Source organism: Macrotis lagotis, chromosome 1 (genome assembly GCF_037893015.1).
Source record: "Macrotis lagotis isolate mMagLag1 chromosome 1, bilby.v1.9.chrom.fasta, whole genome shotgun sequence".
In the NCBI taxonomy this organism is placed as follows: Eukaryota; Metazoa; Chordata; class Mammalia; order Peramelemorphia; family Peramelidae; genus Macrotis; species Macrotis lagotis.
The window spans coordinates 280,708,170-280,725,358 of NC_133658.1; the positions used below are offsets into that span (position 1 = coordinate 280,708,170).

The following is a 17,189-nucleotide window of genomic DNA, read 5'->3' on the forward strand; positions in this document are numbered from 1 at the left end:
GTATATTTTATTTGGATAAATGAAGTCTGGAAAGAGTGAAGTAGGTGGGGTTCTCTGGAATAGTTGTGTCCAATGGACCAGGATCTGTGTAAATTAATCTGGGAGTGTTGATGGACAGGACAAGGGGGTGAGGTTAAACAAAGAAACCCCTATTGAGACACTCAGTGGCCAATGGGCTAGTTTTTTCTACTTCTTTCCAGGTACAGTGGCCATGGATTTGCAGAGCACTGATTGCCGGCCCACGAATAGCAGCAAACTCACGCTGCCCACAGAAAATGGCTCTAGCAGCCGCAGGCCTAGCATCGCCCCAGTCCTGGAGCTGGCGGACAGCTCTTCCCTCCTTCCATGTGACCTCCTCAGTGATCAGTCAGAAGATGAGATGATGCCATCTGATGATGAGGGACTCACTGTGGTAGAGTAAGTGTGCCATGTACCCCGGGGGGCCACCCCCTGAGGTTCAGTCGAGACTGAAGACCTCCCTATAATTAACCAGGCTCTCCATTAAGCGCTGTGTCATATCATTAATTGAGCTGCCTCTGCTGTTGGCTTGGTAAACACACAGCCATTGATGAAAGGCCCACTCATTCCCCAGCAGGGAATAAAGAAGAAAAATGGGTTAATTGTTAATTATGGATTTTTTCCCTCCAAATTAATCTTGAACTTCTTTAAGAGATACTAAGTATCTTTTTAACCATAGAAACTGTAGGCGAAGAGGAAAGACATTGTGAGCAAAAAAGTTTAAAACTGGGGGAGGTGGGGAAGACTTGAGATGAGGAATTGGGAAAAATATAAAGTGAATGAACCATGGAAGAGGCATTTAAGATTTTAACATGAGGACTGCCAGGCAGGTTTCAACTGGGCTGTAGTTTATAGTGGAGGAAAAAAAAGCCATTCATTGAACAATGGAGAGGAAATGATTAAAAGATTGTAACAAATGCTGTGTAAAAATGTAGAATTTAAAGCAGGAAGAGACTTGGTGGTTATTCAGTCAATTCAGTTGTGTCCCCTCCTTTGTGACTGCATTTGGGGTTTTCTTGGCAAATCACTAAAATGATTTGCCATTGCCTTCTCAAAACTGAGTCAAACAGGGTTAATTTGCCTTGCCCAGGGTCACACAGTTAGTAAATGTCAGAGATCAGATTTGAACTCAGGAAGATAAATCTTCTTGGATCCAGGACCAGGAACGTGTGCCATCTAGCTGCCCTGGAAGAGTTTTGGAGATCATCTCATCCAATTCTCTCATTTTACAGAGGATGAAACTGAGGCCCAGAAAGGAGAAATGATTTGCCTAAAGTCATATAGACAATGAATAATAACGTCAGGACTTGAGTCCAAGATTCTCTGATTCCAAAATTAGTGCTTTTTCTCTTGCATTTAGGGACATTAGAATGAATTAATTAATGAATGAACAAAGGAAGGAATGATTACCATTTTGAATAAATTCATCTTGTTTTAAGCAAGAAAGGGCTCTTGATAGGTGCTTATTATCTTTTTTTTAGACTTATTATCTTTTTTAAAAAGTTGCTATTCATTTTAAGAATGACCTTAAATTTTGACTTTTACTCTAAGAAGATTGCTAATGATTTAGGTAAATTTCCTCCATCCTTACAGAGCACCACATTCCCTGCAAGTCATAGTCTTATGCCTAAAGCCCTCACAGGTTAGGTCAGTGACTTGTCCAGGGAATCTCAGTCAGTCTGTATCAGAGGTAGGATCACTCAGATCTTCAGGGTTTCAAGGCTGGCCCTCAGTCCACAACAATCATGATATCAAATATAAATAGAAAAAAGGCCACTAAACCATAAAGAGGGATCCCTGTGAGCCACATATTGATTTTAAAAAACCACATATGAATGTTATTCATGTTCTATTGTATTTTTATTTTGTTAACTATTTCCCAGTTGCATTTTAATCCAGTTGCATTTTAATCCAGTTCTGCTGCACTGGGGAGTATTTTTTTCCCTAGGTAACTAGTTAGCATTCTTTCTTGCATTGTATAAGCAGGACCATTTTGTGTTTATTGCACTCTTCTCCCTTCCTTTAAGATAAATAATAATCACAATCTCTTAAAACTGATAGGATTTTATATTTCTCAAAGTACTCATACTGATGAACTCATTTGACTCAGAGTCCAATGATGATCTTATAGAAAGATAAAAATGGGAACTGAAGGAGCCAAATGACTTGCCAAGTCCAAGGACAAACAGCAGAGCCAAGACTCAAATTCAAATCTCTCACTCTCTCTTAATACTGTATCCTTGCTAGAAAATAAAACACATTTGAGAGTTTCCCCAAACAGGTATCCATTTAGCTAATGACAATACTAGTTAATGTTCACTGGAGGGAAAAGAGTGAGCAAATTCATGATTAGAGAGAAGGGGGGAGAAGGGAGAAGGCCATGTTTATACTTTATTGTAAAGAATTTTCATTTGTTAGTGTAAAAAAAGACTTTTGATTACAAGAGTCAGCAAAGGGAAAGTATTGGCAGAATCAGGATTGCCATAGGAAAATGCAAGATGTAAGAAATTCAAAGATATTTTCATGGACTCGTGGACTCACCATAGGTGTTACTTCTTAAAACAAATAAATGATTAACTTTGACAATGGAATTGTATTTTGGAACCTTTATTGTTGAATTTGTTCTTTTTTCTGCTGGCAAAGTAATTCTATCATTAGTTGAAAAACATTTGTGACTGTTTGGCCTTTTATTTCCATCACTCTTAAACTGAGCCTTAAAGGAAGCTAAGTTTTCTAAAAGATTGAAATGAGGAGGAAGTGTTTCCAGGCATGAGGAGGCCTGTGCAAAGATACAGAAGTGAGAAATGGCATATCATCTTGGGGGAACAACAAAATCTGTGTTCATCTGGAATAAAGGATGAGAAGGACAGTAATGTGAAATAAATCTGAATAGGTAAGCTAGGTGGTGAAGAGCTTTCAATACCAAAATGAAGAGTTTATATTTTATCCTCAAGGAGAGTGAAATGGTCAGATCTAACCTTTAAAAACAGATTATTTGAGCAGCTATTTATAAAGACTATAAACTTTGATTTTTGTTATTTTTATTGTAATTTAATTGACAAACATTTGTGGCATATCTCATATGTGTCCAGCCTTATACCATTACATAGGAAGACAAAAAACAAGAGATCATTCCTGCCTACAAAGAATTCTTTGTCTAGTGCAAGTTTGGCATAATAGATTTCTCTATCTGGATCCCAAAAACATCATGAGGATACCTCAGATCTGTCTTTAAAATGGGGGTATTACTGACTTTGCAAGATTTCTGAAAGGAAAACATTTAATAAGCCTGAAAGTACAACAAAGATGTGAGTCATTGCTATTGCTTTGGCTATAGAGATGAGGAAACCATCTGGTTTACTCACCCCATTTGAGAGAAAAGTAAACTGAAGCCCAAGGAGAAGCAGTGACTTGAGCAAGATCTCCCAGCTAAGCAGCCACAGAGTTGTAATGTAAAAAAGGCAGGAGAGTAAGTGGGACAGATGAGTAGAGTTAAATGTATTTATTGACCATAGGATTTCTGAAAATTGAAAGTTCAGTGTGGGTTTGAGGAGCAGGGGCTAGATTCATAAAAGGTGTTCTATTTAAATCCATCAGTCTTCATTGAGCCTCAGGTGCATGCATTGGTGCTGGGAAGAGGTAAGGTCTCTGCCTTAAGGGCTTCTCTTTGAGTTCACTCAAATCTGTGCCCCTTCCTGAACTAGATTACTGAATTTCTAAAGGTTATAGAGAGTTCACTGGCCCTCCATCCCTTTCCCAATTCCCTTTAGTCTGCCTGTCAACTCACAGTCAAAGAAAGAACATTAGAGTTCCCCTATTCCCACTAGATTGAGTCAGAGACCAGGAAAGTGATGTCTGCTGCCTTCCTTCCCCTCCTCTTTATATGAAAGAAAGAGAAAGAGGAGCGGAAGGAAGGAAGGAAGGAAGGAAGGAAGGAAGGAAGGAAGGAAGGAAGGAAGGGAGGGAGGGAGGGAGGGAGGGAGGTAAGGAGGGAAATGAGGGAAAGGAAGGAAAGGAAGGAAAGGAAGGAAAAAACAAACCCTTTGATTTTCCCAGCAGTCTCTACAGGAACCAGAGTTGTTCCATTGATGTCAGGATGCCCTCTTGTGGCTACTTGGGTCCACAGTTTTGTTTGAGGAGCAATGAGAGTCTAGTCTTTTTTCCTTTTTTTGCCCTGCCCTTGCTTGAAGGTGGACCCCTGGAAGTCTTGTTTTCTGCCACTCTCCAACATATAACTTCCACTCCAGCCAGGTCAGTTTTCTCTTTTCTACCACACACATAGACCAGATCCCACATTCCTTCTTGGAAAGTCTTGTCTTGGGCAGCTACGTAGTGGATAAAGCACCGGCCTTGGAGCCAGGACTATCTGGGTTGGAATCCAGTCTCAGACACTTAATAATTACCTAGCTGTGTGGCCTTGGGCAAGTCACTTAACCCAGTTTGCCTTGCAAAAAAAAAAAACTAAATTTTTTTTTTAATTACCTAGCTATGTGGCCTTGAGCAAGCTACTTAACTCCATTTGGGGCAGCTAGGTGGCACAGTGGATAAAGCACCAGCCCTGGAGTCAGGAGTACCTGGGTTCAAATCCAGTCCCAGACACTTAATAATTACCTAGCTGTGTGGCCTTGGACAAGCCACTTAACCCCATTTGCCTTGCAAAAAACTAAAAAAAAGAAAAGAAAACAAATGGAAAGTCTTGTCTTCTCCACTTCCCTTCATTATATATGCCTCTCTTTCAGGGCCCCCTAAATTACTTGAGAAGGAATTCAATCTTCCCTGCCCACTCCATAATTATCTCTAACCTTCTCAGATTTTCTGTAGTACTTCTAGAGTAAGATGTTGGGGCTGGGAGGAATTTTAGAGCCCATTCCCTCTAACCCAAATAAATTACATAAGTCATCAGTTGAATTACATAGTCTCAACTATATTTGCTACATGGTAATATTCTTTCATTTTTTTACAGATCATGGTCTTCTAAACTACACTAAATGATCTCTGAGGTCTTTTCTGACTCTCAAACTCTAAATATCTTCAGATATATTAGAATCAATTCTCCTTGAGAGAAGGGACAATATCATATCAATCAGCCATTCAACAAGCATTTAATAAAGGCCTTTTATGTGACAGATGCACTGGGAATATAAATACAAAAATGAAATATGCCTATTTCCTGGATTAAATCTGCCCAGGCCCTGACCTCAGAGAGCTTACAGTCTAACGGGGGAGACAACATGTATATGTATAAATATATAATTTTGAGAGGACATGCCTTAGCAGTTGAGAGGAATCAGGAAAAAGTTTACTGAAGGATTTAGTGTTTAAACTAAGTCTTAAGGGACACCAGAAATTCCAAGAGGTGGAGATGAAGAGAGGATGCACAGCAGCCAGTGTTCAACCAGTCAAAGCAACAGAAAGGAAATGGAGTATAATATCCACAGAGTCATATGGTTAATTGAAGAGTTCGTGGATGACAATGGCAGATAAGACTTGAAATATAGGAAGGGATCAGCCAATAAAGGGCTGGCCAGGCACATAGTTGCTCAATAAATAGTTGTTACCCAACCTCTGAGTAAGGTTGTTAACAGAGCAATAAGGTCATCCATTTTGATACCTGAAATTGAACTTCCTCTGTTCTAGGTATGTGAAAGGCTACCCTCCCAACTCACCATATATTGGAAGCTCTCCTACTCTATGCCACCTGCTCCCTGTGAAAGCTCCATTCTGCTGTCTGAGATTAGATAAGGTAAGAACATATCAGGTAAGACCCCTTCAATCTAAGGCTCAAAAGGACCTGATAATATCACCTGCTGACACTATTTAATGTCTCTAACACTCTCCATAGCCAGCCACTCAGCAGGAGGAAATTAAGCCAAACATTTTACTACCTCCTTAAGTCCACAAAAGGACGTGTAAGTATGTATACCTCCAGCCTGTTAGCCTTCATGTACAAAAATAAAAAGTGTGCCCCACCAATATTGGTTGGAACTTTATGACTTTAACAAAAGCAGGATTGATCTGGTTAGTATTCATTTTATATTTTAAGGTCACTTCTGCCCCAGGGTCATACATTCAGTTAGATGCCCAACCCTATGGAATCAGTATCTATTGTGTTGTTATTCTATGTTCTAATAAGTGATACTGTCTGTCCTTGTTAAGAAAGAAATTGCCAGAGAAAATTGGGATCATAATTCAAGATGCCTTCCATGATAGGTCTTCCAAATGAGACTTTGTTAGTTTGTCTTAAGTGTTGCAAATCCCCAGGATGTCATATACATACACTATTTGGGTACTTAGGCCAAAGCCAAGTACATATGAACATTGCATGAGATAAAATTGATAACCTACCTACAATCCTACTTAGATGTCTCATCAAGGCATGGAAGAGGTCCCTCAAAGGCCCTGCCAGTATAGTAAAAGTTTGACAGATACAACTAAACTTGTAAAATTTTGAGCATGAGCCCAGTGACAAATATCTGTTATCTAAGAATTAATCTTGCTAAGTTCAAAGAAGCTCTTACTCAGGTTGGCCACAGAATGTTAAATGTCAGCCATTATATCTACTAATTGTTAAGGGCTTGTGATCTGTGTCAGCTGAGAAATGTCCATACTGATAAAAACAGAAATTTCAAAATACTGAAGTAATGTATATTAGGAATTTTGTAAACCTTCAGGTGCTAAAGAACATGTGTGAATTAACAGTACTACTGTTGTTATAGAGAATTAGAGAATTCGAAAGTTGAAAAGGACCTCAGAGGCCATACAGTCAGTCAATGGACTATTATTAAGTTCCAGGCACTATGATAAGCCCTGGAGATACAAAAAGATGTAAAAGACAGTCTCTCCCCTCAAGGAGCTTACAGACTAATGAAGGGGCTCAGCAGTAAAGGAAAAGAATCTACATGAGAGGAATCCCCACTGTAACATACCTTCAGCCTTACTTGAATTCTTCCAAGTAAATTCCTTCAAGAACAACCACCTCTTGAGGAAACCCATTGGTAGAAAGTTTTGTCCTTTCATCAAGCTTCCATTTGCCTCTTAATAGTCTCCACCCACTGCTCCCTTGTCTGCCCACTGCAGTCAAAAAGAACAAGACAAAATCCTCTTTCATGTGACAGTTCTTCATCTACTTGATGACAACTATCATCACCTCTGAGGATTCTCTCCTCCAAGCTAACTCATTTAAATATCACATAAACCCTGGACTCTTTACCAACCCATTGTTTCTTCCAGTAGAATGGTCTCTACAGTAACATATACACACACATTAAACACACACAACACATACATACACACATACACATACACACACACAAACATACACACACTCTCACACATGCAGTCCTCCACTATTTTAGAAAGCCACTATTTGTCCAAAGGTTGATGTTTCCCCCAAAATGGGCTATGATCTAGACAAAGATGTAGTTCTATTTCTTTTCTAGAATATAAGATGGCATCCCAAAATAGAAAAGTGAATGAAACTTTGAGCAACCCTTTTTATTATCCAATTATATAAATTACAAATCAAACATTAACTGTCTATGTATTAGTACTAAAGGTGCTATTTTTGTGCAGCACACTAGCCAACATGTTGACCAACTCTATCTGACCTCTGATTGTTTTTTCCATATGGAACCAATAATAGAAACACTGACTGACAGGATCTGTTCTCTGGATTTTATCTCCATCCAGGGCTGCAAGCACAACAGTTATGAAGATGCTAAGGCCTATGGCTTTAAGAACAAATTGATCATAGTTTCTGCAGAGACTGCTGGGAATGGGTTGTATAACTTCATTGTTCCCCTCCGGGCATATTATAGATCTAGGAAGGAGCTAAATCCAATAGTTTTGCTTCTGGACAACAAGTAAGTACATTGACAAGCTAAACCTTTTGTGTAACAAAAAGAAAAAAGGGATCTGCTAATACTGACTGGGCTTTTTTGATTTTTGACTAAGACAGGATTGAGTTGGACTCATCTATTTAAAGTCATTTTCTACCCCAGGTAGAATTGAATGGTCAAGTACTACGAATTCAGCTCCTGCCCATGTCTGCTGAGTTCATCATTTTATCCTCTTATCCTCAAATTTAATACTTTCTCCCAATTTTTCTGATTTTTGAAATCCTCATCGTTTTTCAACAATCCTAGGAAAAAAGCTTCTGTCAATGTTTTAATGGGATCATATATGAATGTAGTATTCTTGAATCTCTCTACTCAATGTTTTATCAATAAGGCATAAGCTCTGGACTGAGTTTCCAGAGGAATGGATGAGCCCATTCCAGAAATCTAAGGAATAGATTGTTGGTCAGTTGTATGGGGTCAAGGTGGGGGTTAGTTCTAAGTCCGGGGAATAGAGCAAAGATAATATGGGCTTAGAAATGGTTCATTTGAGGGGGCAGCTAGGTGGCACAATGAATAGAGCACTGGTCCTGGAGTCAGGCGGACCTGAGTTCAAATCCGGCCTCAGACACTTAATAATTACCTAGCTGTGTGACCTTGGGCAAGTCACTTAACCCTATTGCAATGCCAAAAAAAATGATTCATTTGAGGGTGGAAAAGCTGCTAGTCTAGGGAATAGTGAGCTCCTTGTCACTGCAAATGTTGAAGTTAAGCCTAAAAGTTCACGTAGATGTTCAACAGATTTATTGTAGAAGATGAAAGTAAAACTAAAAGAAGACATGGGGCAATTAGGTGGTGCAGTGGATAAAAGCACTGTCCCTGGAGTCAGGAGGATCTGAGGTCACATCTGGCCTCAGACACTTAATAATTACTTAGTTGTGTGACCTTGGGCAAGTCACTTAACCCCATTGCCCTGCCCCCCAAAAAAAGATATAGAAACTAAAAGAAGACAGTTGTGAACCATAGGGAATCCTGACTAGAACCAAGATCTCACTGATAAGGGAAACTCAACTGAGGAAATGACTTTCTCTGCCACTTTTGCTCTAAGAGAGTTGCCTAAGAAGCTAAGTGACCTGCCTTACCCATGTGACCAGAAGGAAGACTTGAACCCAGGTCTTTCTTTCTTTGAGACCAGTTCTTGATCTACTATGCCACACTGCCTCTCAATAAAAGCTAAGGACCACAAAAAGTACTTTTCAAGAAAACTACATGGTTTGGGAGGAGGGAGATTCCAAAAGGGGATAGGACTGCTACTAGGGTATGTAAGAAAACGATCATCAACACTGGAGAGAAAGCAAAACAACTTGACCTTTTTACCTTACCAAAGAGAATGATCTTGACTTTGGGAAGGATAGAGCCAAAATAGTCAATGAGGAGCTGAAGCCCATGATAAGTAAAGAGATTGTAAGAGAATAGATATAGAGTCTACTAAAGATCTACCTTTTGAGTGCCTCTCAGGCATTTAAGGTTCCTTTGGGGGCCAGTCATTCAACCAAGTGAGAATTCATTCCACTGCATAATATCTTCTAGCCCTCCCCTTTCCATATTGTCCACATAGACTACTGAAAGTAGACTTGATGAATTCAACTGGTCAGATTTGGATGAGCCAAGATATAGTTGTGATGGGCACAGTTGTCAGTGATGGTGATGACAGTAATAAAAGAACAAAAATAATAGATGATATATTACCATGCTGGAAGGTACAGTACCAAATAGATAACACAGTCGAGAGAGCACTGGACTGGAATCAGGAAGCCCTGAGTTCAAATCCAACCGCAGACACTTACTAGTTGTGTGACCTTGAGCAAGTCTATGACTTCTCATGGCTACACAGCTAGCAAATTAAAGAGACAAAATTTGAATCCAGGTCTTTTCTAAATCTGATTCTAGTTCCCTTTCACTTTACCATGATGTTCTCCAAGCTTTGAAAAGCTGTGATAATAGAAGAGGGATATAGAAAGGCAAGTGTTATCCCAATTTTTTTTTAAACAGGGAAGAGGCTAGGGTTCACAAACTATAAGAAGGTGAGTTCAACTTTGATTCTTAGTCAGATTTTAGAATATATTATTAAAGGTAAAGTTTATGAGCATTTGGTAAGGGAAGAAGTAAATTGCTAAGGACCAGCATGACTTCATCAAAGAAATACTGTCCAGTGAAGTTGTTGTATGTCAGTAGGTTTTAATATTTGTCCCTGTTACAATGGAATGTTTACAGGGAAGGGGGGGATCCCAGTTAAGGAAGGTAATATACAGAAATTATTGTGATGTCAAAATAGTACCAAGAAATTTTAAAATAAATTTTAAAATAAGCTAAACTAATTTCCTTTGTCATCAAAGTTATTACACTGGCAGATCAGGAGAAAACAATGTTTAACAATATTCAGCAAAGTTTTTTTCATGTTATCTTATGTACAACAGGGAGAAGGCAAGATGAGTCCAGTTAGGTAGATTCTCAATGGGATGAATTATAAGACCACACAATCTTTAATGACTCAATGTAAACTAGAAAAGAGGTTTTGAGTGTGGCCTCAGGGAGCTGTCCTGAGCACTTTACTGCTTAACATTTTTATTAATAACAAAGATGAAGGCACCAATGGCAGGGTTGTCAAATTTGTTAATATATGAGAAGATAAAGTCAGGATCAAAAAAAAAAAATCTCAATAGACAAACACTAAGCCAAATCTTAGTAGATAAAATTTCATAAATACAAATTCAAAATCCTATACTTTAGCTCAAAAAAATCAACTTTATAAGTATAAGAACAGGGAGATATAACTAGAGAGTCAATCTTGTTATTAAAAAAACTCAAAACTATTTTACTGGACAACAAACTCATCATCAAACAATAGAACGATATGGGAGTAAAAAACATAAAAAAATGGACCACAAAAATACATAAAACTATGGACCACATTGAGAGACTTAGTATCTAGAACAAGGGCAGTGTTCTGCTATCTTCTGTCCTATTATAACTATATAATGAGCGTTGTTTTCAGTTCTGGGTGAATTTTAGGAAGTTAAAGAGAAATGTGACCAAGTTAATGTGGGGACAAAAGACTATACCATACAAGGATCAGCTAAAGAAATTAGAATGCTTTGCTTAGAGCTTAAGACTAGACTTGACACTGGTATTTTAGTGTTTGAAAGACTATTGTGCAGAAAAGGAATTCTTATGGACAATTCTACATGGTCCCAGAAGGCAGAGTTAAAAACTGGTTAGATATTACCAAGTTGCAGATTTAGTCTTTGTGTAAAGAAAAGTGTCCTAATTTTAGAACTGTCCAAAAGTAGAATGGACTGCTTCACCCCACTTTTAAACCAAGAGAAGTTTTTAAACAAAAGCTACTTGAATGCCTGTCTGAGATGTGGCTCAGGAATGAGCTTTATGACCTCTGATTAACTAGAAAATCTCATTTAAAACAGGAAATCTACAATTCTATTGTTCAAAGTTAGTGCTCTCTTTATAACTGTACAATTGTTTTTATTTTCTCCTTCCTAAAATCTTGGCCAGTCTTCAAAGGTGAATTTACATGTTCCTAGAATATAATTTGCTAAATTTTATTGACTCAATGGGATAATGGTAGATTATGCCTGATTATGGCAGCCCATCTCTAGATAGGCTTATCTGGGGATAAGAGAAGGGAAAGTCCAAGGAATAGTCCAGTTTCCTTTAGATCTTGGCTACCACAGCCACCCTCTCTCTCTCTGGTTCCACTTAAGCCCGGATCACTCAAAATTGCACATTGGATAAATCCAAGCTGTCCAGAACCAGAGAAATCGAGAGGCAGTGACTTTACCAGGCTTAGCTTTTTTTCCCTATGTTTATATCCCCACAGGCCAGATCACCACTTCCTTGAAGCCATCTGCTGTTTCCCCATGGTCTACTATATGGAAGGCTCGGTTGATAAGTAAGAGTCAATTCAAGGGTCAAACTGTATTGTAGAAGGTAGAGAAAAGAGAAAGTGCATCAAAATAGAGAGTGAGAGCGAACTACATGTCCTCTCAAGCCACATGCCAGACAATCTTAAAAATAATCAAAGATAATAGAGTCAAACTCTTCCCTAGTGGTCTTCCATTTCTTCTCTCCTTTCCTCTTTTCTACCTCATGTCCCTTCTTTGTTTCTCTTATTTCCTATTATTCCCTTGACTTTTCTTCTATAGGGAAGTTAAAAAATGCTAATTAGGACTAATGTTGAGAGTTGTGTTAAATTGGAAGGAAAGAGAATTTAATTCCAAACCAAACTTTTCTTCCTCCTCACTTGCCCTTAGAAGCCATGGGAGGAAATATGGACCATCTCCAAACTTCTCAGCACCAAAAGGGAATATCTCCCATGGATGGGAAAAGAAATAGGATGATGGCTAAATTTGCAGCTCTAAAATTACCTGAGAGAGAGAGGGGTCTGAAAGGTGCCTTCTCTCAAGTTTCTTGGCATGATATGTTGGTATGTGGTAGATCCTTCCCCATCAGCCCCTGTCCAGCCCATATCCTCTCTTTACAACTCCTGTCCCCCTCAAGCTTCTTCAGGCTCCATCCAGCCCAGTTCCTTCAGAATCTCTTCTCATTCCTTTCCAACCTAGTTCCCAATAAGGTCTCAGTCTTTTCTGCCCTCAATTCTACAACATTCTCCTCAATGTGATTTGTCTGGCCTCTCAGCCTAGACAGCCTACTACAGTGTGGTATCATATATGCTGACAACCTGGTGGTCGTAGACAAGGAGAGCACCATGAGTGCTGAGGAGGATTACATGGCAGATGCCAAGACCATCGTAAATGTGCAGACCATGTTCCGGTGAGTATGAGGGGAAGACGGGATACTATATTGATTTATTGTCTGAATGGGAAATATTGTGGTCCCAGCACTGCCCTCCCTGCTCTGGAGTCATCTTATCTTCCTCTTCTCCACTGAAACTTGCCAGGATCTCATTCTTGTAATGCTCTGCCCTTTGAAAATGGCAACTGGCTAATCTGAGAAATCCATCTATATTCATGGGATTTGATAAAAAAAAAAAAAATATGTTCAAGACTACTTTGAGGGGCAGCTAGGTGGTGCAGTGGATAAAGCACCAGCCCTGGAGTCAGGAGTACCTGGGTTCAAATCCGGTCTCAAACACTTAATAATTACCTAGCTGTGAGGACTTGGGCAAGCCACTTAACCCCATTTGCCTTGCAAAAAACCTCAAAAAAAAAGACTACTTTGATAGACATAAGTGCCAACCTATGGATGACTGTTGACTTAGAAAGCCACACATTAAAATTATCTTTGTTTTATAATATTTCTATTTATGTTACATATTTTCTAATTATATTATAATTTGGTTTGGTTCATACTTAAGTATTGTGAGCTATATCTGACCTGTGAGCCACACATTTAATCCCTCTGATTGAAATTTTTTGCAAATGGGAAAAACCGGGGCAGCTAGGTGGAACAGGGGCAGCTAAGTGGTACAGTGGATAGAGCATCAGCCCTGGAGTCAGGAGTATTTGAGTTCAAATTAGGCCTCAGATATTTAATAATTATCTAGCTGTGTGGCCTTGGGCAAGTCACTTAACCCTATTGCCTTGCAAAAACCTAAGAACCTATTTTAAAAAAGCAAATGGGAAAAAACCAACTTTTTCCAAGGTCACAAGTAACCTAATAAAGTCAAAACTTATTCCAAGACCCAATGACTCTGAATTTACTATTCTTTCTATCGACCTCTGACCTGTTTGAATTCTATCAACATTTTATAGAATGTTGAGCTGGAAGGTACTTTATAGATTTTGTCCAACCTAGAGTCTTACTTTCAATTTCACATGCCACATTTTAAAGCGAACAAAAAACAAGAGGCAAGTTTATTTCCCATTCTACATCTCCTTGAGTTTGAAAAACTGAAAAATAAGAGAATTGTATTAAATGATCTCCAGTCCCTTTCAATTCTCAAATTCTTTAAACTCAAGTTTCTTCTCCTGTTGGGCCTCCCTTTTTAGAACACCTATATATTGGGGAAATTTTCCCCTTATCTCCAGATCTTGAGAACTCCCCTTCCTAACAGTTATCCTCTGTTCTGGTTTCTCTTTTTCCTTAGTTTATTCCCAAGTCTCAGCATCATAACCGAGTTGACTCATCCTTCAAATATGCGTTTCATGCAGTTCAGGGCCAAAGACAGTTATTCACTGGCCCTTTCCAAACTGGAAAAGGTAGGATTTATAACAGATCCCTGGATTTAACCTTCAGATTTTGTGAAGAATCCAAGCTGTTCAATATTCATTCAGCTGCTGTTAGTTTCATCTTGGAAGCTAGATAGAAACTTAAAGAAAGACAAGATTGGATTATCAGAAGATAGAAATTAGATCTAATTGGTCTATGAAAAGTTTAAGGAAAAGTTTAATTACTGGTCTTTTTCCCCTGAAGATTTCCCTTTGATATAGCCAGACACTGGCTATGGGGACCCTGCCCTATGACAGTCTGGTACTTCTCCTTTCAATGATGCCTAAGCTTGATGTTCTCTTCCTTCCAACAGAGGGAGAGAGAGAATGGCTCCAATCTGGCCTTCATGTTCCGCCTTCCCTTTGCAGCAGGCAGAGTTTTTAGCATTAGCATGCTAGATACTTTGCTCTATCAGGTAGGTTAGGGGGTCCTGGGGAGATCTGTACCAGAGAAAGGGAGTGACTCAAAGTACTTCTGCTGCATGAGAGAGTTCTGTGTGTTTGTATGTGAACTGGGGGCAGGGAGGGTTACGTGCAGAAGGTCCAAGAATGTCTATCCATGCATAGAATACTTTGTGGCTATGTGTCCAGTGCTCCTAAGTATATATTTGTTCAAATGTGTGTATTGGAGATGGGTAGATAATGTGCACAGATGTCCTACTGTCTTAATAGAAGAATGAATGAATGAAAAGGCATTAGCACTGAGGCTCCACTTAGAGAAAAGGAGATGGTCCCTATTTAATTGACTTTTATACTTTAATGTGTATGAAAGAAATCAGCTATAGGTCAGATAGACAGAACCAGAGACAGGAGGTCTTATGGCTGGTCAGCAGAGGGGGAGGGGACCTGGAACTCATACCAATAGGGCTAATGGTAAGTCTTGGAAGACTAGAATGCATAGGGAGGCCAGGAGGTAGAGCCTGGTAGATCACTATCTCTCTGAAAGGCTTCATGTTCATCCTAGTAGTAAGAACAGTCATGATCCTGGCCACCCTATGGGGTCTGGTCCCAGGTCAAGGGAGGACTTAAAGTTCTTCATGAACCCACTAGCCCAGGGGGTCTGAACAGCCATGGGTAATCAGTAGAGGAGCAAAGGGAAAGCAAGAAGAAAGGGTATATGTAATACCTTGTGGAATTTGTCTGGGTTGGAGGAAATTCTGTGTGCATGCAGGTATATGTTTGTATGTCCTATGTATATCCTTTTGGAAAAAAGTTATTGATATCTTCTGTCTTTGCATCATATTCATTTTCAAATTCATCCTTTCCCCAATCCCATAAGCCTTTTATTGTGACCAAAAAAATGTTAAAAGGAAATGGCATAAAAACCAAATAATATATTAGTTGCATCTGACAGTATGTCCAATATTCTACCTGCAAAGGCTCTCACTTCAGCAAAAAAAGGAAAAAATACATTTTCTCAACTCTCTTCTGAAGGTCAAGCTCAGATCATTATCATATCTATGGTTGTTCACGTATATGTGTTTGTGTATGTGTGTACATATATGTCTGTGAATGAAACCTATGGATGACAGTCTAGACACAGGTCTTTGCTGGGAAGAATGTCCATATCTACAGATATCTGTTCAATTTATTTCATTCTTACTTTCTAACTATCCTTTCTTTATCTCCTCCCAGTCATTTGTGAAGGATTACATGATCTCAATTACAAGGTTATTGCTGGGTCTTGATACAACCCCAGGATCAGGATACCTTTGTGCTGTAAGTGACCTTTTGGATATCCCACTTAGAGGTCCAAGAAAAAACTTCAAATTCAAGAGGTGCAAAACCTACCTCATTGTCTCTTCCCCTACTAAAAATCTGCCCTTCTCCCAATCTCTAAACTCTATTGTCTGATAAGGGCACTTTAATTCTCCCAATCACTCAGTCTTTTAATATTGGTAAATCATCTGGACTTGAATCTCATTTATAAAATGAGGGGGGCTAGGCAATAGGGCATTTTAGTCTCTGATATCCCTTCTAGGTCTAGAGCACAGGGTTCTTGACCCTTTTTGTGTCTTGAACCTTTGGGGCAGTCTGATGAAGCCTATAGACCCCATTTTGGAATAATATTTCTAAATGTATAAAATAAACTATATAGAACTATAAAAGAAAACATTTATATTGAAATAGCTATAAAAATATTTTAAAATAGTTCGTAACCCCCTAGTCTAAATCTATGATTCTATGATCTTTCCCCTCTCCTTCCCTCCATTTCACTGTTATCATACTTTATTTAAGCACTGCTATATGTTACAAAGATTTTTTAAATGTCACAATCTTTGTCCTCAAGGAACTTACAGGCTTCTATGGTTAGGAGTAAGGGAAGAAAATCTGAATCCAAATAAAGGATAATCAACAAGATTCTGCAATAATTAGAGAGCTAAGATGCACTAATTAGGTGTAGAAGTTGAGAGTAAAGGAAGATTCCAAGGTAGCAAATCTGAGTGGCTGAAAGCTTGGTTGTATAATCAACAAAAATAATCAACAACAAAAAAAAAGGTTGGTTGTATAATCAACAAAAATACCTTGGGAGAAAAAAAAATCAGATCTGAGGGAGGAAGAATACAGAGAATGAAATGTGTTTTAGAATTTTTTGAGCTTGAGGTACAAAATAATTGTTAAGACAGTTTTACTTTAGAAATACCTCCTTCTTATACATGTAGTGCCTATAATTAGGTTTCTTTCTGTCCAGAGAAGGGGAAGGGAAAGGAGGAAGAGAAAAAAATTATAAAACTGAAAACCTTGCAAAAAAATGATTGCTGAAAACTAGTGTTGCATGTAGTTGGAAGAATAAATAAATTAAATTTTTTAATTTTAAAAAATTAGAAATATCTGCATCATTTCAGTGAATGGCAAAAAATTTGGGGTCACTGCTTTTGAACTCCTAATTGTTAACTTTAAAATTAAAGCTCCCCTGGGGAGGCTAGGTGGCGTAGTAGATAAAGCACCTGCCTTGGAGTTAGGAGTACCTGGGTTCAAATCCAGTCTCAGACACTTAATAATTACCTAGCTGTGTGGCCTTGGGCAAGCCACTTAACCCCATTTGCCTTGAAAAAACCTAAAAGAAAAAATTAAAGCTCCCCTTTTACAA

General features: G+C 38.7%; 1 protein-coding gene across 5 annotated transcripts in view; it reads left to right on the forward strand.

Annotated features, from left to right (window-relative positions):
* The window catches only part of KCNT1 (potassium sodium-activated channel subfamily T member 1), a 132,405-nt gene that overhangs the window by 92,065 nt on the left and 23,151 nt on the right, over positions 1–17,189 (forward strand). For 4 of the 5 annotated variants that reach the window (XM_074210671.1, XM_074210670.1, XM_074210672.1 and 1 more), the window contains 8 exons: positions 201–417; positions 5,656–5,761; positions 7,708–7,880; positions 11,749–11,820; positions 12,567–12,701; positions 13,978–14,089; positions 14,413–14,514; positions 15,734–15,817. In XM_074210671.1, the coding sequence (XP_074066772.1) occupies positions 201–417; positions 5,656–5,761; positions 7,708–7,880; positions 11,749–11,820; positions 12,567–12,701; positions 13,978–14,089; positions 14,413–14,514; positions 15,734–15,817 (1,001 nt within the window). The remainder of the gene's footprint in view (positions 1–200; positions 418–5,655; positions 5,762–7,707; positions 7,881–11,748; positions 11,821–12,566; positions 12,702–13,977; positions 14,090–14,412; positions 14,515–15,733; positions 15,818–17,189) is intronic. The other variant, XM_074210669.1, reaches the window with a different exon arrangement.